Source organism: Cnephaeus nilssonii (assembly GCF_951640355.1).
Source record: "Cnephaeus nilssonii genome assembly, chromosome: 4".
NCBI lineage: Eukaryota > Metazoa > Chordata > Mammalia > Chiroptera > Vespertilionidae > Cnephaeus > Cnephaeus nilssonii.
Window position 1 is genome coordinate 97,714,198 of NC_137075.1, and position 27,362 is coordinate 97,741,559.

The 27,362-nt window shown below is 41.2% G+C and overlaps 1 protein-coding gene across 4 annotated transcripts in view; it reads right to left on the minus strand.

Moving 5' to 3' along the window:
• Positions 1–9,024: 9,024 nt before the first annotated feature.
• GALC (galactosylceramidase) overlaps positions 9,025–27,362 on the minus strand; it is a 42,869-nt gene continuing 24,531 nt past the window's right edge. For 3 of the 4 annotated variants that reach the window (XM_079767737.1, XM_079767740.1, XM_079767739.1), the window contains 8 exons: positions 26,951–27,078; positions 24,743–24,832; positions 23,544–23,630; positions 20,968–21,118; positions 18,902–19,082; positions 15,627–15,790; positions 14,109–14,185; positions 9,025–10,671 (listed from right to left, as the gene is read on the minus strand). In XM_079767737.1, the coding sequence (XP_079623863.1) occupies positions 10,525–10,671; positions 14,109–14,185; positions 15,627–15,790; positions 18,902–19,082; positions 20,968–21,118; positions 23,544–23,630; positions 24,743–24,832; positions 26,951–27,078 (1,025 nt within the window). In that variant the 3' untranslated portion in view covers positions 9,025–10,524. The remainder of the gene's footprint in view (positions 10,672–14,108; positions 14,186–15,626; positions 15,791–18,901; positions 19,083–20,967; positions 21,119–23,543; positions 23,631–24,742; positions 24,833–26,950; positions 27,079–27,362) is intronic. The other variant, XM_079767738.1, reaches the window with a different exon arrangement.

Sequence of the window (27,362 nt, forward strand, 5' to 3'; positions counted from 1 at the left end):
TGTTCCCCTCTCACCTTTACCCATCAATATAGAGAATTGCCTTAGCTGACTTCCACTACTGATCCCTCTTTGATTTGGTAAAATGGACCTCACTTGGCCATGGTGCTATCCTTTTCTGCATTGCTAGATACTATTTACTTATACTTTATGTAGGACTTTCATGTCAATGTTCTTAGGAAAGATTAGATTGCTTAGCTCATTGTTTTTAAATGCTACCCTCACCCATAATTTTATGCCAACATTGTTCTTGCTTCATAAAGATAATTCAGAAGCTTTACCTCTTTTTCCTCTGTTCTAGAACACTTTTAAGTGGCCTAAGAACCATCTGATCCTCAGTAATTTAAAATTATCCAACTGGAAACTGTTTGTGCCCGATGTTTTATGACAAATGGCTTAATTCCTTCAATAACTGGTCATTTTCTTTTCTTTTTTTTTAGTTCTTCTTGAGTCAGTTTTATTAAAGCCTTTTTTTCTTAGAAAAGCACACATGTAGCCTAATGTTTCCATTTGTGGGAAGATAATCTGGACTCAGATTTACTGCTTATAGAAAAATCATAAAACTTTTCTAGTTCATACTTGTTTGCTGTTTATTATTTTGCTCATTAGGTTTATTCAGAATTTTTAATTAAAAATAAAAATAATCCATTGCTCTATACACCTCACTCTGCTTCTCATAGAGCCTTCTGCTCCCTCCCCTCGCCTACCCCAATGGAACGCACAGTCTATGACAGCCCTAGAAATGCCATTCAATACAAGCACAAGCCCCCATGCTACATGAGCCAGGTCACAGGAAAGGAGGAAAAGCCAAGAAAATCAGTGGTTGCTGGAGCAGGCAGGAGCCTTGTGAGGCTACAAGAATGACTCTCAACCCTGACTACACATCAAATCACCTGAGACGCTTCTAAATTAAATGCCAATGCCTGGACCGCTCCCCAAACCAAATAAATCAGATCCTTTAGGGTACAACCTGGGCATCAGCATTTAGGTCTCCTCAGATGATTCTAATGAGCATCCACAGCTGAGAACGAGGCTCTAGAAATATGTAGGGATATAAATAAAGTTTTTAAGGAATGTGTCCACATGACCTCTAGCCCATATCCAACACTCAAAGACTTGAGCCCTAGCCCAGATCAGTCCCACAGGTCAGCTTTAGGGGTTCTGTCTCCAACACAATGGCTCAGATCTCTCTGTAAGAGGATGAGAAACAGGATCACATCCTCACCACTAAACACAGGCTTCAGGCATTAGAAATGCCTCCAGCAAAAAAAAATACACAAAAATATATAAATTCTCTCCCCTGGAGGCGGAAAAGCAGGGCCTGAGGCATAGAAACCAGAGTCAGTTTCTGTAGCTCAGTGCTCTTCTCCGCTAGTGCACAAATTCACTACTTCCTCTGAAAAAGATTTCGCATCATGGAAACAAATCCTGGAGTAAGATTCCAATGTCTCTCATTCATGCTCTCGATGCCATAACACCATTTATGGCTCAGAAGAAAGTCTCTGGTCATCTCAAACAAGATAGGGTCGCCTGGCTGGCATGGCTCAGTGGTTGAGCGTCAACCTATGAACCCGGAGATCACGGTTTGATTCCCAGTCAGGGCACATGCCGGGGTTGTGGGCTTGATCCCCAGTGGGGATCTTGGAGAAGGCAACCAATCAATGTATCTTTCTCATCATGGATGTTTCTATCTCTTTGCCTCTCCTTTCCTCTCTGAAATCAATAAAAATGTGTTTTTTTTAAAAAAGATAGGGTAGAAACTTTATGAAATAACTACTCTCCACTCACCCCACTCTCCACAATACCCAGTTATCTTTGGCCAACCCAACCGGTCAGTTTTTCCTATTTTATTCTTCTATTTTTTGTAAAGCTAAGTAACTTATCTTTTGTGCTGGATAACATGTCAGTCAGTCCTTTAAAATTCACCATATTGAACCTAAGGGTAGTTTTTTACATTCCATATGCTAATCAACAGCAACCCCCAAGCCTCCACCTTCCCTAGTAATTCAGGATGGAGTCAGACAGACTAATCCATGAGCCAACACTCACTGTGTCTGTATCCCTGGGCACATTTTCAAGGTTCAGTTTCAAGTATTACCTACCTCATGGGGTTGTTATGAGGATGGAATGAGATAACTCATGAAAAGTGCTTAACGCAGTGCCTGCCACCTCGTAAACACTACATCCATTCATCCAACAGCTATTTATCTGCTGTATTATATGTTATGCATCAAGGACCACGCTAGGCACGATGGACACAGTGGGGCATCATCAGCCTTGATCCCGGCTTCCATGGAGGCTTACAAGCTAATTCTCCATAGAGGCCGGCTGTTATTTCAAGATGCTAGAAATGGGAATGGCTTTTTTGCTGCTTAAGAAGAAACAGTGTGAGTGGCACAGCAAGAGTCTGGGCTCGCTGATTCCCAAATGGCAGGGATCTGCACAGTTAAGGCAACAACACAGCACTGCAGGGCTGGGTAACTTTCTGACTTCCATGAAACTTGAAATGGCACAGAGGGATGTGTGTGGACACAGGCTGAGATGCTGGCTCCCTGCTCCCAAGAAGCCTTCCCAATGCATTTAACGTCTACTGAAGTCACCTCACTTCTGAGGGTTTCAGGCTCTTCCTCTGCCAGAAAAAGTCTAAGACCCCTCCGGCTCTGACATGTTACAGTCATGTTCAGCGTGTGGGTTTTTCATTGTGGTTCCCCCCCACCCCCGCATATAAAGCCATGAGGATCGGGTCTACCAGCTTGAATAAAGCAGTACTGAAAGTAACTAAGCAACATGCCTTTCCACAGACTGAGATTTTAGTGCAGGTCACTGGCTCCAACCTGCACAGTCCCCTTTGCCCTTAATAACTTAGCCCCAGCTTTATTTGAAGTGTCCGGGAGCCCAGCTAAAAGGCTGTAGTTCCCAGCTTCTCTGGTGACTCTGGTCAGAATTTTACTAAATTCCAGTTAATGACACATATGTTGGTCTTTCTAGCATATCTTCTTAAATGGGAAGGAAGGGTCCGGCTCTTTTCCCCCTCATGAACAGCAATAAAAAATAAAAAATAAAAAAAAGGACTATGTGGGAAGTAAAATGCTACTGAACCATGCAAAAGAGGGATTTTCAAGAGTCAGTTGTTTAAACAAACTTTTGACTTAAGCATTACCGTGACCCAGCAAGCCATGTGCACTCCCTTTAGAGGATTAAATTAATGGTCCCTATATCATTTACACTACTAGGGGGAAAGTCATCCCAGTTACACTAATTGTAAGTTTTTCACTCAACAGTCACTCACCAATGTTTATGGTCATTGAATATTTCCCATGCACTCTTCTATGCTGTCTGAAAAACAGCTCAAAATCCCCATGCTGTAAGTTACATTTTTATTGGAAAATGTAATGCAATGCTCCAAACAGAAGAGTTTATCTACTTTCACTCGGATAAGGCATCTGTATTAGACAGGGTTCTCCAGAGAAACAGGACCACCAGGATATATACACACACACAGAGAGAGATTTATTTCAAGGAATTGGCTCGCGCAATTGTGGAGGCTTAGCAAGTTCAAATCTGTAGGGCAGGCCGGCAGCTGGAGACCCAGGTAAAAGTGGCAGTGTAAGTCCAAAGGCAACCCACTGGCAGACTCCCCCCTTCTCCCTGGAAAGTCAGTTTTGTGGTTTTGGGTGGGTTTGGTGTTTTTTTTTAATCATTTAACTGATTGGATGAAACCCACCCACATTATGAAGGGTAATCTGCTTTACTCAAAGTCTACTGATTTAAATGTTAACCTCTTAAAAACAAACAAACAAATAACCTTCACAGAAACATCTAGAATAATGTTTAACCAAATAGCTGGGTACCATGGCCTAGTCATGCTAACACATAAAACTATTCATCACAGTGTCTTAGTTTTATGTGCAAACCTTAATTACTTGCAAAAATAACCAGAGTCTGTGTGAATGGGTCATAGAGGATGTGTGGGAAGAGAGCTCTGGAGGTGTGTGCTTGCCTGAAAAACCGAACTTCAACTCACCCAGCCCTGTAAAATATTCTCAAATTGTTTGGGATTGTCACCCGTTACACCTAGGGATGAGCCAAGTACACATCTAGTCTCCACAGCAATTGGAACGGGGCAAGAGGGTAGAGACACCCCGAATCCTCCCATGTGTAAACAGCCTGACCCTATATTCACACAGCATCATGAGCAACTGAGGAACCCTGTGGACCTCCAGGGCCAGAAACTGTGCAGGCCCACCTGGGGAGGATACCACTGTGTCCCTCACACTGCAGAGCCATCCATCAACACACAGGTAGGTTCTAGTACCATGTACTTACAGGAAATTGTATCCTCTGCCTGTGTCTATCAGGGCCATCCCGTTGAGTGGCTGACAGTCTGTTTGTTACCAAACACAGCAGTGAATCCACTGCAGCAAAAATCACAGATCCAAAGTCCAGGTGCTTCCCAAAGCACACGGTACCCCTTGCATATAAAATATTCCATATGGGCTTAAAAACACTCCCCACATTGTGTTAAATACATACCACACAACTGAAAAACATTAATCAGTGCAATCTGTTGAACAGATGCAGAAAGCAGTAAACTGTCTTTTCAGTGTAATCTTCAAATCACTTAATTCTATAGTGTTTCCCTCTCCCCATGAAAGTAAAAGCTATAAATATCCTGTTGGAACAAAATCACTTCAAATGTCTTGTTCAACAGTCCCCCATCATCCCTCAAAAGTGTCTGCATTTTTCTTAGTTGAGTAATAATTACCAATTCTATGGAGCATCGAGTTCAATTTCATTGGAGAAGGAAGGAGAGGAGGAGGAAAGAAGAAGAAGTTGGAAAAGGAAGGGGGACAGGAGGAGAAGGAAAGGAGGGGAAGAGTAGGAGATGGGGGAGCAATGAGGAGGAGGAGATGGAGAAAGATGAGATGAAGGGAGAGGAGGGGAAGGAGGAAGAGAAGGAGCTAGAGGAAGAGGAGGAGAATGTGTTTTAGAACAGCTTCAACTTACCCATGAGCTTTAATTAAGCAAAAAAACTATGTTCAGAATATAATGAAATTATAATGATTCTGACATACAAGGAAAACCAGGCTTTCTTTCAAGTGAAAGTATCATATTAACAAGACAAAAGGAAAACGTTAGGAAGAATCCACCTCTGAGCAAAAACTATAGAACACTGGTTTCTAAATCTTACCTCCTGATTCTAGTCTAACTTATCGCAATGTTTTGACAACATGATACTTTAAAATATTACTAGCAGTGCTGTGTGATAGACAGTCCTTTCTAAGCAGGTCACATATAATGGAAGAATGGAATTTAGGCGTGTCTATGTTACTTAAGATGAAGTAAAATACCACTTGCAAAGTGATTTCACTTGATGAAGCCATATTTCACTGGAGTTAAAATGTACAAGGCTTCGTATGATCATGTTCGGTATGGGAAACAAGGGGGGGGGGCGGGCAAACCACATTGACTTAGAAAGCAATTACCTCTTTACTAAGCAAGATTTGAATTAAATAAAGAAACATGGATTTACAAGTCACGGAATTTCTCAGTGAGAGCTAGGAGGTACCTCGGTGACCAGCCTGGCTACTTGGCTTTACAGAGGCAGCAGCTTCAGTGCAGAGGGCTCAAGGGATTCAGCCAAAGTCAGACAGATAAGCAGCAGAGTGGGCATTCAACCCAGACACGAGGACTCAAGTGCAATACCCTTACCAGGGAGCCCCTCCAGGTGTTACTTTTTGGTGTGTGCTTCAGCCTGAATGTCTGTGTCCCTCCAAATTCTTACGAGGAAATCCTAATGCTCAATGTGATGTGTTAGGATGTGGGACCCGTGGAAGGGTGGGGCCCTCATGAATGGGATTCGTGCCTTTATAAAAGAGGCTCCAGAGAGCTCCCTAGCACCTTCCACCAGGTGAGGACACAGTAAGGAGTCCCTGCTGTTTATAAGCTGCCCAGGCTGTGGTATTGTGTTACAGCATACTGAACGGACAAAGACAGTGTGTGAAGTAACCCTGGCAATTTACAGTGTTTTTCATCTAGAGGCTTGGTTTGGACAGCTTCAATAAGAACAATTCGTGGTTACCCGTAGCCATATACCTCTAAAGCTAACATCACACTTAAAGGTAAAAGAGATTTTGTCCCTAAAATCAGGAACAGGGTGAGGACTCTGCTCTAATCACTTCATCCCTATATTGTACTAGAAGTCCCAATTAGTGCAATAAAGCAGCACCAGAAATAAAGCAGGCATACAGGAAAGGAAAAAGTAAAACTATCTGTATCTACAGATGACATTATTTGGTATGTAGAAATCTTAAAGAATTTATCCTCCCAAAAGGCTAGTAAAACTAATAAGTGAATTTAGCAAGGCAGTAGGATTGCGGGTTAACATAAGAAAAGCAAATATATTTTGATTTATTTAAAACAAATAATTAAAAATGAAATTAAAAACACCATTTACAATAGCATTAAACTGTATATTAAAAGCTACATAAATTGCTGAAATTATGGAAAGCCGAAAATTGTGGAAATGTAATAAGCTCATAGATTGAAGGGTCAATATTATTAAGATAACCACTCTCCTTAAAATGATCCGTAATTTCATTGTAATCCAATCAAAATTCCAGAAAGCTCTTTGCAGAAACATATAAGGTGAGTCTAAGATTTATATGAAAATGTGAAAGGAACTAGGTTAGCCAAAACAATTGTGAAGAACAGAGTTGGAGAATTTAAACTGACTCTAGAACTACAGTAATGAGGCAGTGTGGTATTTGCCTAAGGACATACAGATCAACAGAACTGAATAGAGAGTTTATTTCTGGATATACACATTTACAGTAAATGGACTTTTTAAAAAATATATTTTATTGATTTTTACAGAGAGGAAGGGAGAGGGATAGAGAGTTAGAAACATCACTGAGAGAGAAACATCGATCAGCTGCCTCCTGCATATCCCCTACTGGGGATGTGCCAGCAACCTAGGTACATGCCCTTGACTGGAATCCAACCTGGGACCCTTCAGTCCACAGGCCGACGCTCTATCCACTGAGCCAAACCAGTTAGGGCAGTCAATGGCCTTTTGACAAAGGATGGTCTTTTCAATAAACGATGCCAGAAAAATGGAATATTCATAAAGGAAAAAATTAACTTCAAAATTCTAATTATATATAAAATTAAAGCAAAATGGATCACAGACCTGAATGTAAAAGCTAAAAAATATAACACTTCTAGAAGAAATCAAAAGAAAAAAATCCCTGTACACTTAGGATATACAAAGATTTCTTAGGACACAAAAAAACACTTACCATAAAAGCAAAAAGTGCTAAATTGGACTTCTAAATTAAAATTTTGCATTCTTCAAAAGATATGGACTTAGAAAAAACAATTCATAAAATATATACCTGATATATATATATTTTTTAAAGAAAAGAAACTTGCATCTAGAATATATAAAGAGCTCTTATGACTCAACTAGAGGCCCGGTGTATGAGATTCATGCACAGGTAGGGTGACTGGGCCTGGCCAGCAATCAGGGCCGATCAGGGCCTGCTGGCTCTGGGGCCTCCCTTCCCCGGCTGCCCTCCCTTCGCCATTGACTGCCCTAACTGGCCAGAGCCTTCCTTCATTCCGCACCACCCCCTGGTGGTCAGCGCACATCATAGCAAGTGATCGGTCTCCCGGTCAAACTCCTGCAGGGACAATTTGCATGTCAGGCTTTTATATACATAGACTAAAGGCCTGGTGCATGAAATTCGTGCACGGGAGGGGGGCGGTCCCTCAGCCCAGCCTGTACCCTCTCCAATCTGGGACCCCTCGGGGGATGTCGGACTGCTTTTGCAATCTAAGACCACTGGCTCCTAACCGCTCACCTGCCTGCCTGCCTGATTGCCCCTAACCACCTCTGCCTGCCTGCCTGATCGCCCCTAACTGCTTCCCTACCAGCCTGATCACCTCTAACCACCCCTACCTCACCCCGCACCTGGGACCCAGGATTCCCTCCCTCTGGCCAACCGCAGGCACCCAGGATCCAGGCCGGCTTCACCCGGGCCAACCGCAGCCACAGGGGACCATGGGCGGGCGGCTTTACCCAGGCTGCAGCCGCAGGCACCCGGGACCACGGGGAGGGCAGCTTGTCCCTCTCCTGGGCCACAGGCGCAGGAACAGCTGCTGGCACCCGGGACCATGGGACAGGCAGCTTGTCCCTCTCCTGGGCCACAGCCTGGCTGGTCCCCATTCCTCTTTTGCAAGCTCATTTGTTCCTGGCTGGTCCCCATTCCTCTCTCCCCAGTGTTGAGTGTCTGAGCTGTTATGGTGTGATGGTGTGAGGGCGTGATGACCACTTGCATATTAGCTCTTTATTATATAGGATAAGACATACAACCCATTTTTTTTAAATGAGCAAAAGATTTGAATTGAGATTTCACAAAATAAAATATACGAATGTCAAATAAGCTCTTGAAAAGATGCTCAACATCTAATGTACCTACTACACACCCACAAGAGAGGGCTAAAATTATAAAGAACAACAATATGAAGCACTGACAAGAATGTAGAGCAACTGAACCTCTCAAACATTGCACTTGGGAGTGTGAAATTATACCATCATTTTGGAAAACAACTTGCCAGTTTGTTATAAAGTTAAAAATATACTTCCCAAAAGATCCAGCAATTTCACTCTTTGTTATTTACCCGGAAGAAATGAAAACACAAGTCCACACAAAGACTTGTCCACAAATGTTCATAACAGCTTCATTTGTAATACCAAAAACTGGGAGGAAAATCTTGTCCACAAATGTTCATAACAGCTTCATTTGTAATACCAAAAACTGGGAGGAAAATCATACAATGGCATTCTCTTTCAAATAAGGAGCAAACCACTGATATACACAGCAACATAATCAAATCTCAAAGCATTATGCTGAATGAAATAAATCCTTCACAAAATAGTACACAGCATCTGGTACCACTTCTGATGTGTTTAGGAACAAAGTAAATTTATCAGTAGTGGCAGAAGTCAGATCAATGGGTTCCTGAGATGGGGCGTGAGAGGAAATACTGCACAGGTGTACAAGAGAGCTTTCTGGAGTGATGGAAATGTTTGGTATTTTGTTTGGGGTGTTGATTACATGAATGTATCCTTTAATCAAGACTCATTGAACTGTATACTTAAAATAATAACATTTTACTATATGTAAGTTATGCTTCAGTAAAGTTAATTTTTTAAAAATATGTAGGGGCTGAACTGGAAATCACTTAGACATGGTTTAAATTTAATTTTTTTCTCTATAATCTGATTTATTCTAGTATTTCGTTTCCTGAGTTTAATAGTAATACAAAATTTCATGTCAGTTTAGCCTATATGAAATGATTATAAATTTCAAAATTGAAGAATCGGTTCATTGAAGCTTTAAACTTTCCAAAGAATTCCAGAATTTACTTTATCCACATGAATGACTGAGTTGTTTCTAGGACATACACTAATTCTTAAATATAAACAATGCTGCATGACAAATATGCTCACCCATGCTTAACTATAAATGCATTGGTAGTATAATGACATAAATGCATCTAACCACACAAAATATTAGATCCAATTCTATGCATTAGCAACTAGCTAAGTGTCCCCCTTCTTCTGCATACAAGCAGATAAAAAAAATTCATTCATTGACTCTTTTAATCTCTTCCCAGTGACCCATGAGAAGACAGACCAGGAAAAGCACATGAAATGATTCAAGAAAATTTCCTTCAATTTCATCTTTAGACCCACGTACAGCATTGGCTGTAGGGTATTTTCTTCCTCCTTCCAGCCCACCTGGGGAAATGTTATAATGGAGAGTTATAAGGTTATATGACTAAAAGTGGATCTGAAAGAATTTTTAAAAATGCAGATAACCCAATTAATCTATTATTTATTATTGCAGAAATGGCTTTAGAGGTAGTTTATTAATGAGACAATTTTCAAATCATTCCATTCATCATATCTATAATTTAAAACCATCATCATAAAAAAGGAAAATAAAAAGTACTTTTTAGAATAACACATTGAAGTAGTCTTCAAAAAGCAGCATTTCTAGTGTTCTTTAGTTTAAGACAAAGACATCAAAGACATCAGCTCACTTAGACACACATCAGCATTAATAAATACATTTCTGTATAATCAAGTTATTATCACCTGCATGATCACTTCCAAATAAGATGACGAGGGCGGTCTCAGCAGTGACACTAAGTGTCAAGGTCTGGACCACCCAAAGCCCTCCTAGGGGTGGAACCAATGTACCATTTGAAGAGTAGGGTACACTCCAGGTGATGTTAAAGATTCACCTGTTTTTCCCCTTGGAACCGGTCCTAAAAAAATCTTCCACATGATCAAATAAAAACATATTTCTTCCTCATTTACTCTTCAATATTTTTAGCCTCCAAAGGCTTATATATCAATCCATCAAAAAAAAAAAAAAAAAAAGAATTGGCTCTGAACCAAACCAAAAAGAAAGAAAGAAAACCCAAAGAGTGTTCTACGGTGCTCTGTGAATATTAGGGTGTGGCATCCACGTGAAAGTTGTCAAACTGTGCAAAATCAAAGGAGTGAGTTCCAATCGCGGCCCAGCCATTCTTGGGGAAATTCACTGGGACCTCTGACCACAGAAGCTTGCCATTCAACTTGCCGGAGGAGAGATGACCCTGGGGGCAAGAAAGGCGACCCTTGAAGACATATGAAAATGATTGTCCAGAGTCCATTTCTTAATAACCTGTGGCCCACCCACTTAATGGAGCAAACACCCTCCTCACTTAAGACTTACTGCAGGGAAACAATTCCAAGGGTTGGAACAAAAGTTTGAAATATAGGAACAATGTTCTCCGAGGAAATTCTTATCTACCTATGTAAATAGTTTCCAAGGCACAAGGAATATCACAATATTTCCTTGGACTCTACCTAAATGCTTTAAAACCCACAGAAATGTGAAACTTCTCATAACATTATCATAAAATTTTAGACAAGAGCCCACTGAAATAAAAGAAAAAAACATTTGTTTTTTACAAGTGGTTGTAGGTGCATGGGTCGTGGGCATACATGACTGATGGAACCAAAATGTCCATATATGTAAGTCCTTTCTGTCCCAGTGTACAGAATATAACTTCAAAGTCATATGACGAGCCCACGCTTAGTTATAAAACTAGCCACCATCAGTGATGACTGCCAGGGGCAGTAAGAAGGGAAGTCCCATAGAAATGACTTACTGGTCACTGATAGAAAAAGATAAAGTAACATCCTCTTCAAGCGGCTGCCATTCCTACTTAGCTAAGGGCCTGGCACACAGTGAGTAAATGCTAGCCAGCGCTCATTATCATTATTATAGTACATTTATGAGCATATATTCACAGTGTGCAATTACAGCTAAACATTTCAAACTAGCTAATTTCAAAGGATGAAGAGCTAAAGATCCAAAGCACGAGGCCAAGAACTAAAATTAAATCTGTTTTTAAGTCTATAATGCAATAGACTTCAATTTAGCTTTTTCATTTTACAGATGGAGACACTCACACTGAAGATTAAAAACCAAAGTCAAGATTTACCAGCAGAGCTAGGAATTGAATCCTAGCTGTCCACACGCATCCCTGTTACTACACACATGCACAGCCACCTCAGCTCTAGAAGTGCTCATTAAACATCTCCTGCCACTTAGGGAATGGTGACTATTAATACAGATCCAAGGGACTCACATACACAAATCATATTAAGCACAACACCTATCTAACAGTACCTCCTCTCCTCACTGCTCCCCGCTCCCTAGGCATCAACCAACCTGGCCGAGCTGCTCCTCACACAGGTCATTCCCAGTGGCACCCTCAGATCAAACATCGCCCACTCCAAGAGGTCTTGCCTGACCTCTCTATAGAGAAAATCCAATCAGGTAAGCTACTTTATCTCATTATTCCATTTTGTTATTCATAATTTTATTTATTGATTTATCTACAAGTTCACTGCCTTAAGAACAAGAGTCAGCCAACTATGGCCCACAGGCTAGCCACCTGTTTTTATAAATAAAACAAGAGGCCCGGTTCATGAGATTCATGCACTCGGTGGGGGTGGTACCTCAGCCTGACCTGTGCCCTCTCACAGTCCGGGAGCCCTCGGGGGATGTCCGACTGCCGTGGAGGCAGGACAGGCTCCCGCCACCGCCGCTGCACTTGCCAGCCGTGAGCCCGGCTTCTGGCTGAGTGGTGCTCCCCCTGTGAGAGCACACTGACCACCAGGGTGCAGTTCCTGCATTGAGCGTCTGCCCCCTGGTGGTCAGTGCGCATCATAGCGACCAGTCATTCCACCATTCAGCCGATTTGCATATTAACCTTTTATTATCTATATATATATAAAAGGCTAATATGCAAAGTGTATATATATATAGATAATAAAAGGCTAATATGCAAAGTGTTCCCTCGGGAGTTCGACTGGAAGTTCGATCACTTGCTAGGCCAGGTCTAGGGACCCTACTCATGCATGAATTTCATGCACTGGGCCTCTAGTATAGGATAACAGACAAACAGAGCAATATAAAGAACAGAGAAATGTTCAGAAACAAGCCCACGTGCACGTGATGATTTATTACATCAAAAAATGCAGCCTTCAAATCATGGGCAAAAGTCTATATAATAAATGATGATAGCTATCCATTTGCTTAAAAAGATGATATCGGGCTCTTCACCTTATAATTCACAAATAAATTCCAGATGGATTAAAGACTTAAACGTAAAATGCATCCCAAACTTTATTTAGTTTGGGCGCAGGGAGAAAAGCTCCTAACCTAAAAAAAAGGAACACCTTAAACAAAATATAAAACAAATAAAGAAAATGTGAAATATTTGATAATACCAAAATTTTAAATTTCTATTCATGAAACACACCATAAGCAAAATTAAAATACAAATAATGAGAACAAGAAAACAGGAGAAAATATCTGTAACACATATAACAGACAATGGGTTACTATCCAGAATATATAATAAACTCATATAGGTCCATCAGAAAAAGACAACACAGTAAGAAAATCAGGAAAGTATTCAATGGGTAACTTCAGAGAAAATAAAATACAAATGACCAATAAATATAAAATGCACAACCGCCCTAACTATCAATGAAATATAAATCATATCTATTAGTTTGAAAAAAATCTTTAAAACTTGATAATATCAAATATTATTATAAATGCTATAAAATTGATACAGTTTGGCTAGCAAGAGGGTAGTATCTGTTAAAATTTAAAATTCAATTCCACCTCTAAATATCTGCCTAAACAAATAATAGAACATGTGTACCCCAAGAGGCATGTAAAAGATTTCTCCCCCTATCTGCAAAAAGGCATCCTTTACTGCCTCAGTTCCCCGTACAAGGAAAAAACTGGGAACAAAGTTATGCCCATCAAGTATGTATAGTTAAGTAAACGATGATGGTCCATGCATATTGATACTTCCTGAAAATTTAGTATTGTAATTTTGGTGATTGGGTAAGGGAAGAGAACAAGTTCAAAAAGTTCTCTGAATTCCATTTTTTAATATCTATTATAACGTGAACAACGTTATGCCAGGACTATCTTGGCAGAGAGAAGCATGTTTATACAGAAGAATTTCTCCATAGAGCATCCCTTAGAAGCATGTCAATCAACAATTCATGATCAACCAGTGATTCTGACAAATATTCTTAGAGGCCCATGGTACTGCAATGAACCTGGTATCTTCTCTGACAAATATATTCATGGAAACCAACTTTGAAAATATTGTGCTTACAGTCAAAAACCAAATTATATTCAACCATCAAAAATAAAGTTATGGGACTTTGCTTAAACCTATAAGCTCCAATTATAATCTTCATTCAAGCAAACTTGAAAAAACAGTTCAATTATTGGGGTGATAAAGTCAACAGCTGATGGCTCTCCTGTGGGTTTACCCTGACACATACAATTATTCCAGGGTGTGGTGGTTTGCTGGTATCATGCCAGACTTTCTGCCTATTTCCATTATTTATCACCTCCTCCCTCCCCCTCCCCCATCTATTCACAGAAAATGCTAGAAGGGGACAAGAGAAGAACATCTTACCTCCAGGCATGCTGATCAGCAATACTTACCTTAATAGTTAAAGTGAGTGTATACCATTCTTGTGCTGTAACCTCAACTTGCCCTACAGCATATATGAGCCATCCAGCTGCAACACAAAAAGGTTATCTAAATCACAGAATCACATAACTCAGTGGGGGCTCTCAGGTGGCTTTTGTATGTAATAGAGTCGACCTTAATAAACATCTACGTTTCCAAATCTACAAATGACTTAAAACATCTTTCATTCGAGCATGCATTATATAAGCACATATTGAGATCCTACTCTGGACCACATACTATCTGCGAAATCACCAGAGAACCAGTAGAAATAAACTCACAAACCAACTATCATATAACACATTAGCTTCTATAGTTCCGGGGTACACTTTTACCTGATTGGACTAAATATGAAGGACAGGAGGAGGATTAAAAGACTACCATAAGATTTCTAGCTGGTGTAACTGATTACATGATAACAGCATTCACTGAGAATCAGAGAGAGAAAATAATGAGCTAATTTGGGCTGTTATTACTATGTTTGCATGCCTGAGAAAAAACCCAGGATGAGACCAAGAGGGTAGTTTAAAACACAGAGCAGTAGGGACTAAAGACACAAATTTAAATTCTTAGTTCCTATTCTGCCGCTAACTCATTTTGAGACCTGGGGCAAATCAATTAAACTCTCTGGCTCTTCGATTAGAAAATGTGAGGTACCTTCTGGATCAGTCACGCTATGCTTATGCAATTTCTACTCTCATGTCCTTATTACCCACTTCCTGTTTCATTTTTATTTTACTTATGGAGCCCTTAGGAAGAGGTGGAGAGCAGCAAACTATAGAATTTTTTATTAATGCAAGAGGAAAAGCAGGAGACTAAGGACTAAGCAGAGCTACCACCACAAGGTCTAGTTTCAACAGAGCAATGTGTATCCAAAACCAAAGGGAACTGGATGGAGTTCAACTTGAACCTGGTCTAAGCACCTATCCTATCAAATAAAAGGGTAATATGCAAATTAACCATCACTCCATCACAAAGATGGTGGCACCCATAGCCACAAGATGGTGGCGCCCAGTCCTCTCAGCCCTGCTGGAGTCCCCCAGTCGCCACGGTGACAAGGCAAGGGTTCCGTGCCCGGCCACAGATGGGCCTCTGGGCCGCAGAGAGCCTCAGGGCAGTGGGTGCGGAGCGGCCAGGCCCCACAGAGAGCTACTGGCACACAGATTCGTGTGCAGGGCTACTAGTTCTGGATAAAACACTACTCTACATAAAACAAGGGCTGGTAAGATGAATGAGAAAAGTCACACTGTTTTCAATTTATTAACTAGATTAGGAAATAGGATTACTCTATTTTAAGCATACCAATCCCTCTCCTTGTATTTCCACAAGCACAGTGGCCACCTCCTGGCTTTTACTTACGTTTCCTGAGCACTCTCTACCCTCACCCCCATCTACGCAAATCCCACCCTTACTGCCAGCTCAACTCTGTAATATACGAGAAAGCTTCATACAAGTTGCCTCTCTCTCATGCTATAGAATAAGACACTTACCCAGATCACCTGTAACTCGGTAGGTTCCATTTGCAAAAATCCAGAAGAAAATCCCTCTGGCGCTTCTAATCAAGATGCCACCTTTATTTACTCTTCCGGCAATGAACACACCTCCCTTCCTAGGGGTCTCTATGTAAACATCACACGTGATGGTCATATTGGACCTGCAGAATGAAACTGTTGGTTAGGCTTTCCATTATGCCATGCCGAGCATAGCAGAATGATGCATCACTGCACAGCCACGTGCTTCCAAACTTCTAATGGAGCTGAGTACGTGATCTGCTACGGCTGTGCTTGTAGCAAGAATGGGCTTTGAGAGTCTTCATTGATGATGGCTTTAAGTTTTACAAGACTAAAGTCAACTCATTTCATTGCCTCTTTTAATGAATTACTGGAAAATAATATTTACTGTTTTTAAATTTCTTAAGACTATATTTCTTCTCTCTATAACAGTGTCTCATCCATCCTAAGAATAAGTAACAGTAAAAGAAGCCATTTTTCTAGGAATTCATAAAAGGCCATCTCCCAACAATTGTGAACAAAAAGGTTTATTACATTCCCATCAGCAAAGATAAACAGTGAAAGCAATGACAGGGGATTCTGGGAAAACATCAATGACTTGAGGAATAAGTTTTACACTTAACACTAATAAGACCTAAAAACTCCAGACAAAAGATCTAAAATTATTTCTCTGCAAAGACAGAGCCAACTCTATGTAGACTGTACAGTTGGGGGTTTCAACCTGAGCAGCACTGAGACCAGCAGGAGGGCCTGTTAACCTGAGCAGGTGGAGGGTGGGCCCCTTGAACCTGCTGTCTAACAGATTCCCAGGTAATGCTGATGCTGCCGGTCCAGGGATTCCAGCTCGAGAACCCTTTTCTCCCACAGAGCATCTCTGTTTATACAGAGGCAGTAAAACTCTGGCTCTGAGATGACTAATGGACAGTAGATTCAGCCAACCAGGAGCCATCAGGGCTAGGACTTGACTCTCCTCTAGGCTTGCTTTTATAAATGCTACTAGATACCTTAGGCAGCGAACGAGCCACCTCAAACCAACATGATCTCTGAAAACAATTCACCTTGTACTCAAAACATAACTGCAAACAAGAAAGAAAGCCTGACCATAGCCAAGTAATAAAGCAAGCAATCTACCTAAAATAAAAATTTGCCCCAAAATATATTAGAAATGGGGTAAACTGGATATAGAATTATATGGCTTTTACATAATTTTTTATCAGTAAAATTTGCACAGTGGAATTTTACTATGTAAATGAAAATATAAAAAAGAAGCACCTACAACAGGTATCCAACAATAAGGAAATCACATTTAACCCTCTAATCAGAGCTGGGCTACATTAGGGGGAAATCAAATGCTAAGTAAGTAACGCCAGTCTCTCAGGTATGTCCTCCCTTAGTAATCAATACATCCCTACCTCTTTTCTGGTTCCTTAGAATTCGAATGTGCTACAGATACTGTCCGCATCATAAATTATTTGATTTAGAGTGAGAGAAGATTGGACATTTTCCTTTCTTTTACGTCCCGTCCCATTCTAGAATAAGTGATTCCTGCATCAGAACTTACAGGCAATTTTACAGATAATGAATGAAGTAGAGTAACAGTGTGGTGTACTCTTCCATAGCCATAGTCTCTCAGTGGTGCTAAGAAAACAAAACCCAGCCCACATATTAAGCAAATTTGATCAAAGGGATGTAGAGTTTGGATATGTGTAGCCAAAAGGTAACTTTGGGAGGTTCTTTGGTGTTTCTAAAGATTTTTCTAAATTAATTTTTAGAGAGAGGAAAAGAGAGGAAGAGAGTAAAACATGGATTGGCTGTCTCCTGCATACGCCCTACAGGGATCGAGCTCGCAACCAGGCATGTACCCTGACCAGCAATCCAACAGGACGACACCCAACCAGCTGAGCCACTCCAGACAGGGCAAAGGTAACTTTGTGATTGTCTTCAGATCCCAAACAAAGCTTACTAAGAAAATGGAAAATCTTAAGTCGCTCTGGGGAAGTCTACCTAAATTACTGTGCTGGTACTTAACGACTTGTAAGTATGACAGAGAGAGGAAGTTCTACTGCAAACACAGATCTAAGAAACAGCGGCCCTGTGCACACATTGAGAGGTGATTCACAAATAGAAAACTACAGAGAAAGCTCACTAATGTTCCCTTTCCTACTCTGAGGAAGAAGACGACGATTAAAATGAGGCTGTGAGGTGTGGTCCAAAGAGCATGGGCTACAGAACCAGAGAGATCTGGCCTCTTACGTGGTTCTGCAATTTATCAGGGTGGGATCATGGGCAAATCTCGCCCGGAAGCCTCAGTTTCCCAATCTATAAGCTGGGAGGATGAGGCCTCTGCCATAAGGTGGCTGTGGGGACTCACACCAGTGTTTAGTATTACCTCTGTAAGGGTCCCAGAAACTCTGGATAGCTGACAGCTTCTCAAGACGTATCAGAGCTGGGGACTAGAATTGTGATTTTGAACAGAAAAGAGGCAATACAGAAGGGATAAGGTTTTCTGCAGCATTCCACAGATAAACAATTCAAGGTTCTTTTCAGAACTATATTCCCCACCCTGTCCAATTTCCAAACTGCAGATAGGCTCTTTGATAGGCTTGGCATTAATAGCTGGTATCACTAAACCTGGAACGGTTTCACAGTGGAATTATACCAGCTAAAAAGAAAAATAGAAAAAAACACCGAAAACAGATATAATAACCAATACATTGAAATTCCATACCTGACTTAACAGGGAAGAGGAATTTTGGTTTGGTCATTATATTTTAAGTGAAAACAAATACATCTTGTCTCTTTAACAGATGCCTAAAAACAAGAGTTGCATTCCCTATCCAACTAAAAGTTAATTTTCACGATTGCCATCTACAGTCACAGGATAGAATAGTGTAATTCTAGTATAAACCCAGCAGGTGGCACCACCAGCTCAAAAAACAAACCAAAAACAGCCACTCCAATTATAGTGTGTAAATAAATGCTAAATTACTATTGGTCCAAAAGTCCTCAATTTTTATATTAAAATCTTCTGTTACTGGAATAATTACTACTAAACTGGGCAAATCTGAGGGAAGGAAACTGACACCGCAAAACAATTTGCTACTTTGTGGTCACCAGAATATTCAATAACTGTCACACACCTATTAGGTGCCTGGACTGGAGGACGATGGACAAGTCTCTGTTTCAGAATGTACCCAACAGCACCACAAGGCTACTGCAGTCAGATCTACGTCAAGAAGGCCAGCATCACGTACCACTTGTAATCCCCGATAATGCTGATGGTGCTGGCCGCGTCCGCAGCCCACGTAATGGGTCGCTGATTGAGAACCTGGCGCAGCGTGAAGCGGTGCTCTCCGGGGTCTTCCGAATTCATAAAATATTCAAACACACCCGTCTGGTCAGCAAAATTCGGGGCTTCACTGAAAAACGGGTATTCTGTTCAGAATATAATAAATTCTCTGTTTAATATCAAATCCTCACAGAACATTTTCTCCCGGAGATTTTACGGTACATTTTAAAACACTGCTGAAAAGTTCCAAACAAGGAAGTGAAACTTACAACCAGTCAGAGTTTAGGGTTTAGGTTAATAATGAGATATTGATTTTACGCTGCCATTATTTAATGTCAATAAGATCGGTGTGACATACAGACTTTACATATTTAACCTGTGCACCTGCTGAAGGGAAAGACCATGAATTCTGGAGGAAGGCAGACCTGGGTTCAAGTTCTAGTCTGGCCCTGGGCAAGGTGCTCCACTTCCCTGTCTCCCAGTTTCCAAAAAAATCTGTGTTGAGCCTAAGCTATCAATCTCTTCTTAGTTTTATTAAATTATAGTCTTACCATGTTGAAGGCACTAGATAGGCAATTTTAGTCATAATATCTTACAGCCATTTCTCACTTCATGATTTTCCAAGTGTTTTCACATTCGCCACATCATTTGAGACATTAAGAACCCTATTAAGTAGTTCTGAAGCCTGGCCTCTGGTGTTTAATCTCCGTTTCAGTGTATTTTAGATTGGAAGGGTGAGGATTGCCTTCCATCTGCAGGTCACAGAATAAATGGTCGGGGTGCCCACAGGCCATGTCCCATGCTGACCCCTCCTGACTGAACGCAAGGAGGGTTACTGTTGCGGACAGAGGACTGCGCCCGACGCCAAGATACTGGAGGCCATTTCAGGGACTTGCAAGGAAACAGCACCACGCTCTGCTGCGGAGGGAGGGTCACTGTTGCCTGGTTTATCCTAATGATTGAGAGGACTCAGTACACAGTGCAAAGGGCCTTGTGCTCCTGGGGAAGGAGCTGAGACCCTGGCAGGGACCACTGGGCAGGGGTGTAGGAGTCTGGGAGTCCCCTCCAGCTGTGGATCCTAGGAGCAGAGAACCTGACCCTGTCTGTGAGGTCCGTGATGCTATGCACCCACACCTACTAGTCACCAAGTCTTGTCGATTACTGAGGGATCTAGGAATACAATGACTAAATTACCAACCTTTTTCCTACATTTGCAAGATTTCCTAAATTTCCTAATAATCAAAAGCTTTTCTAACAGCAGCAGGACAGATCTTCCCAGAAACCCAGGAGAGCACACACATAAAACCCCCGGGCACACTAGAGGGTGGACAATGAGTTGGATTACCCAAGGATAGAGCAACTGCCCACAAGCACTCAGTCCACTAGCACTATGGGAGGGCAGATGTGAATGTGCCTTAAATTCTACACACAGGACGATGGCTTTCATGAGACATGGGCAAGGGGCAGTAGCAGTGCAACAAATCTTAAGTTTCACCAAAAACTAGTTATAATTCTTTCCTCCTGACAATGACCTCGAGGCTTTTGCTGGCATTGAAAAATACAGGGTCTTCAAGTAGAGATTCACCCTGAAGTAACATCCTATATAATAAAGAGGTAATATGCAAATTAAACCTCATGCCCTCACAAGATGGCTGCCTACGACCAGGCCGGCAGGGCGGTTAGTGAGGGATGACCAAACAACTGAACATCAGGCTGCATGGGGCGACCAGGCTGGCGGGGGGGTGGGGGGGGCAGTTAGGGGCGATCAGGCAGGCAGGCAGGTGAGCAATTAGGAGCCAGTGGTCCAGGATTGTGAGAGGGATGTCCCAAGGGGTCCTGGAGTGGTGCAGGGTGCAGGGTGCAGGCTGGGCTGAGGGGACGTGCACCGGGCCTCTAGTAAAAGATAAGAGACTTAGAGCTAAATGAATGCACTTTTCACAGCTCTCCGTCACACGCTGGTATCACAGGTAGAATCTCTCCACAACTGATAAAAATGGGAACCAAGCTAAAGTTGCAGTGAAGGAAACTCACCAACGTTGAAGTCATCCGTGTAGATGGGTGGGAAGGGCTGGGACTTGGGAGGCGGCGGGTAGCTGCCTTTGCTGCCGGTGGTGAGAGTGGTGAGTGTGAACAGCTCGTCCTCGTGCAGCTCCACTGTGAAGCTGCCGCTGCTGTCGAGGAGCTAAAAAGAAAACGTGGTGTCAAGGCCAGGGCTTTAGCTCATCTCATTTGGGCAAAATGGCTTTTTAAAACACAGGCTCAAAGATAAGCCAAACACATTTCTGTTAGAACTTCCTAACCACTTGTAAAGGACACACCCTAGATCAAGGGCCTCCAAAAGAATTTCAAGTTATTTTGAAGAGTTTGTAAGGTTCTTCTTCATAGAAAGCATTTTTAAAAGAATTTCACTACATCAAAGGAAGGACTAGATGATCCCAAAATCTACTTCTATTAGTGTATTATTTTCCATTAGACTCTAAGTTCCTTAAAGTTTGTACAGGGGTAGGCAAAAGTAGGCTTACAGTCACTTATATGGAAAATAATGTAAAAATTAATAATAATATAAGAAAAAATTTTTGCATACTAACAACTGTAAACTGACTTTTGCCCACCCTTGTACATGTGTGTGTTTTAAATATAACATCATTGTCTATAATAAAAATTACATATATGTATACATATATGTATATATAACACTTTATATGTGTTTATGTCTACATATAATTATATACAGGGTGGGGCAAAAGTGGGTTTACAGTTGTGTGTATGGAAAATAATATAGTAATTAACAAATAAAATACAAGAATAAGTTGTTTCACATATTGCCAACTGTAAGCCTACTTTTGTCCAACCCTGTACATATTCAATACACATAACTAAGAGATCTGCTTATTTACTATTTAAGACTTTACTGATTTTTTACTAAGGTAGAAAAATCCATAAAATCTCACTGGTGACTCAGGTGTTAGTCACAGAAAACCTTTTACTGTTAAGAAAAAAAAAAGTTCAACTCATTCTATGTACAATATATATTTCAATTAGCAATTTAGGTTTATAACACATTTATGATCTTAGCAAATTCATCTCTTTAAGTCACCATATCCTCATCTACAAAATGAGGCAAAACTATGCTTACTTCCTAGGGCTTCTGTGAGGATTGAAAGAGGTAATATTTCTCCAGTGCTCCTCACCCAGTGTGTGACCTATGAAAACACTTCCTCTGTCTTACCTGTTGTGTGCCAAAAGCAGCCTAGTGTACAATTAATGTAGGCATTTGATGTATGCCTATTCTGTGAAATCTGAGCAGTTTTCTTTCTACTTTGAACTAAAGGGGGTTCTAGTCTATCTTTGCTTTAATAATAAATTATTGGTCAGACCTACGAAATATCTAACACCATATTCCGGCTCAGAAATAACCCCAAACGATACTATTTTTCCTGTGGGGAAAATCAATTTTATTATGCTATTTCTAGCAATTGTTGTACAAATAAAACAGACCGTTCTTTTTTTTCCGGATTTAATATTAATGCATGTTCAATCACTGAGAGTGGCTAATGGGTTCACAGGATATAAATAATTACCAGATTTTCGTCAATTAGGGGAAGTAATGTGCCTGCTTGGGCCAATCCATTCTCTGAAATAGTTCCTGAGAAACCACCAGGTACTCAGCACTGCAGCAGGCCCTTGGATAAAAAGCTAAAGAGGGCAGGGCCTCCGTTCTCAAGGTGGCCAGTGCAGTGGCAAAGTGTTTAACTGGACAAGCACATATTCCCAGGTGGATATGAGCTAAGGCTGGTGGGAAAGCCCCCGAGGAAGTGACCTTGAGCTGAGCCTTGAAGGATGACAAAGACATGTGGTGAGACATTCTAGGAGGAAGAAAAGGCATGTGCAAGGTCACAAAAGTAGTTAAACTGGCATGCTATGCTCTGGAAAATGCAAGAAGCTTAAGCTGTGAGGCCAGGGTCATAGGACATGCATCTTGAGGTCATGTGGAGTGTCATGGGCTACACTAAGAGATATGAACTTACAGGAAAAATCACTGAGGCACTTTGAGCAAGAGATGAGAAAAATCCGATCTGCATTTTAGACACATCACTCTGATAGCAGTGTGATGGGGGTCTGGAGAGAGTCAGATTAGCGGCTGGGGAAACAGGAGGTGGTTTCCAAAATCCGGGAGCAAGATGATGAGGAATGGAATCAAGCAGTAGCAGTGGGAAAGGGGAATGAGGAATGGGCAAGAGAGACGTGTGGATGGTAGAATCCACTATCCTCGATCGCTGGTGGTATATAAAGCGTGAGTACATAAAGAGTGGGAAAGAGTTTCAAATGAGACTCAACTTTCTGCCTGGGGCAGCCAAAGAAAATGATGGTGGTATCATTCACTAAGACAAGCCAAATAGGAAACAAGCAGATCTATAAAACACAAACTGCTCTGAAGAGGATCTCTATTTTATAAAAACAAAAAAATTGTTAGGGACAACTTTCTCTCTATTACACTTCAGCCATAAAATCAATTATAAAATTAAACATTCTTAATTCATTAATCAAATTTCTGTTCCTTTAAACTGTTGCAATGCTCAACACATAGGAATTTGTTTTAAAACTACCCATAGAGAATCCAGTTGTTTAAAGAGAAACCTCTCCGATGACTTCCCAAGCTTGGTGTACCACACCTGCAGCTCTGGTATTTCACTCTGAGGAGAGAACACACAGGAAGCACAGCTGAGTGGCCCGTCGTACCCTTCTGAGGATTTCCGAAATCAGTGCCAGCAAGAACGAACCAGTGGCCATGTGCACTTTTCTTCTATCCACCAAAAGGCCCGCCTCTCAGATTTAAATGGTAACATTTTGAAAGTAGAAAAGCATTATTCAAGCAAATATTTTATTTCCTATAAAATATTCCTATAAAATATTTCCTATAAACTCTTGGCAAATGTTTAATTATTTTAGTGCCTTGGCTTCAAAAATACTCATTACTGTACTTGTGTGGAAAGCTTTTTAAGACTATTCTGGTATTGCCAGGCTTGTGTGGCTAAATGGATGAACCTTGACCTATGAATCAGGAGGTCACGGTTTGATTCCCAGTCAGGGTACATGCCCAGGTTGCAGGCTTGGTTTCCAGCAGGGGGAGTGCAGGAGGCAGCTGATCAATGATTCACTCTCATCATTGATGCTTCTGTCTCCTTCTCCCTCTCTCTTCCTCTCTGAAATCAATTTTTAAAAAGATTTTTTAAGAATGTCCTAGTATTAAAAAACCATCCTTATGAGACTAGTAGTTAGAAAGGGTGCTGCATTTTCTGTATTCAAATCTAACAATAGGTAGAAATAGCTAGAGTCTGATCCCTCTTTCTTTTATGTACAAGAGTACTATATAGATCAATGCTTGAAAGGTCCCCATAACTGATGCTCCTACTAATAAGAATGACTTTCCTGCAGGTCACTTTTGTTAAATGCTCTTCAAGGCCACAGAGCTCTCCCTCCTAGCAGCTCCTGGAGTGATAGACTAAAACCAGTCAGCAGCTAGAAGACACGTCATTTATCCACACACACAAACTTTTTTTTTTAACTTTTAGTAAACTTTATGGTAAACAACAAAAAGACAACATTATTTTATAATGATTTTTCTCACCCATAAGAACATGGGAGGCAACCAGTGACTTTTTTATAAAAATCATTTCTTTAAGACTCTAATAAGACAACATCTTGTCTTCTAACTGTAACATATGATTTCATTTAAAAACCGATAGCCTATGATAAAATATATAAATTCTCAAAACCAAAATAAAAGCCCCGCATCTTTACTTACAAAAGAACCCTGAAGAAAGAAGGTAGCAATTTGGTGTGACACGTTGAAATAAGGAAGTAGTGGCCGTATACACTTAGAATGTTTATGGCTCTGAGGAGAAAGAAAATCACATAAATTATCCAAATGATGTACCAGCCATTAGGAAAAAATATAAAACACTTAATGCCCCAATAGTAAGAGAAACTGTACATATTAGGTGACAACTATGAGTTTATTTTAAATTTTTAAAGACTTTTTTCTAATATAACCTTTATTGAGTGTCCATTGCATATCACTAGGCAAAGTAAAGCTCACTGGCATTTTGACTGAACCAAATTTTGAATTCATAGCTAAATTCCAGTCATATTATAGCACCCACATTAAATTTTTTATGTTGCAAATATTTTCCAAGTAAAATACATCAAGAAAACAAATGCTTGAGACGTTTTTATGTTTTATTCTGAGTGAAAGCAGCAAGACAAAAAATAGTATATACTGTATGATTCCACTGAGACAGAAAACTCCAGAAAATGCAAACTATTCTTCAGTGACATAAAGGAATGAAGTCACAATGTATGGGGAGTAGCAGGACAGAGGAACTACTTATACAGGGACATAAATCCTCTTGGGTGGGTGATGGATACACATTCACTACCTTGGTTGTGATGATCGTTTATTGGGCTTATACATGTTAAACCTTGTGATCCCCTTCAAACACATACTTAAAGTGTATAATTTCACAAGGTTTAACATGTATTAGCCCAATAAGCCACAAAATATGCCACTTTGGTATAAAGATTACTTTAAGTGGAAGATAGTTGAGACTCAACAAATGACGGAAAACAAAAGGAAGATTAAAAGTAGCACGTTTTGGGAATAAGGCTGCACCTCTTCAGGGTGCATCTACCCCAGAATGGAGGAATGGGAATAAAAACCTACCCCAAATCTCTAGGGGAGTTTTATGGCCCTGAAGGAGAGGGAAAGACCGCTCATATCAGTCCAGTCAAACACTATCCCAACTTTCTCATCTCCTGTTTGCTCTCCTGAAAACCCATACCTTTCCCAAAAGTCATTTATTTCCCCAAATGTTCCCTTCCTCCTTTCTCCATTACTCACTAAGCTAGGTGTATAAACTCAAATCCTAACTACCCGTTGAGTGATTCATCACTGAGTTCCTCCCACGTGTATGTGCATTGCATGCACAAATAAATTCTGTTTTCTTTTCTCGGGCTATTCTGTCTTTTGTCAGTTTAATTTGTGCCTCAGCTATTGAACCTGAAAGGGTATAGGGAAAAGTTCCTTCCTCCACTACATACTGCTTATCTATAACTAGAGGCCCAGTGCATGATTTAATCATGCACCTGGTGCACCAGCGGGCTGGCTGTCCACCGGTGCCCCAGGCCTTCCGAAAGCCTCCGGCACTGCGGAGGCTTTTGAAAGGCCTTGCGCTGGAGCAGACAGCCGGCCAGGTCCCCCGCTTTGGCCTTTGATCGCGGGGGACCTGGCCGGCTGTCCGCCGGTGCCCCAGGCCTTCCGAAAGCCTCCGGCGCAGCCATGGCACAGACGCTGAGCTTGCGGCGCCACTGGCGCCGCGAACTCAGCGTCCTGCTGGCCCAATCAGCTACCCCGGCCACCCTGAGTCCCGCCCCCTGCGCCTCCTGCTGGCCCAATCGTGGGCGTAGCGGAGTGATGGTAATTTACATATTACCATTTTATTATGTAGGATAATAAAAGCATAATATGCTAATTAGACTGAACAGCCGAACGACCTTCCGGATGTCATTCTGGACAAAGCCGAGGCAACGGGGGCTAAGGCAGAGGCGGATAGGGGCGATCAGGCAGGCAGGCAGAGTGGTTAGGGGCGATCAGGCAGGCAAGTGAGCAGTTAGGGGTAATCAGGCAGGCAGGCGAGTGGTTAGGTGTGATCTGGCAGGCATGCAGAGTGGTTAGGGGCGATCAGGCAGGCAGGCAGGTGAGCAGTTAGGAGCCAGCAGTCCTGGATTGCGAGAGGGATGTCTGACTGCCGGATCGGGCCCAAACCGGCAGTCAAACATCTCCCGAGGGGTCCCAGATTGCAAGAGGGTGCAGGCCAGGCTGAGGGACACCCCCACACACATGAATGTTGTGAACCGGGCCTCTAGTTGTATATATAATCTTCAAAAGCTGATTAAAAAAAACCAAAGTGATTTAATCCAACCCCCCTGAAAAAAAACAACAACAAAGAATTACCATTGTTTCAATGATGATGGTGAGGTTACCTAAGCCATCAGTCAGAGCTACATAGCTTCCTCCTTTCTCTAAATGGCCAACTGTCTTCAGGTAATACCAACCTGGTCGAGTAAACTGAGTAGTATGCGCTACAGAAAAGCATAGAAAAAGCCAAATAAGATAAAAATGGTAATAACAGGGTTGTTTTTTTTAAAAAGCTGTCTACTAATTTGAGTATGATTAAGTCTAACAAGCTATTTTTTTATTTTGGAAGAAAATACTTGCCAATTCCATGTTCCAACTTTGGAATAATTAGTCCAGTTAAATGGTACAATTGTGGGAGGAATCTTAGAATGACTAGTAAAAATAAATGAACCACACTCTGTCAGTTCAAGAATACTGATTGTCTTTTTCCAATAGTAAAATAAGGTTA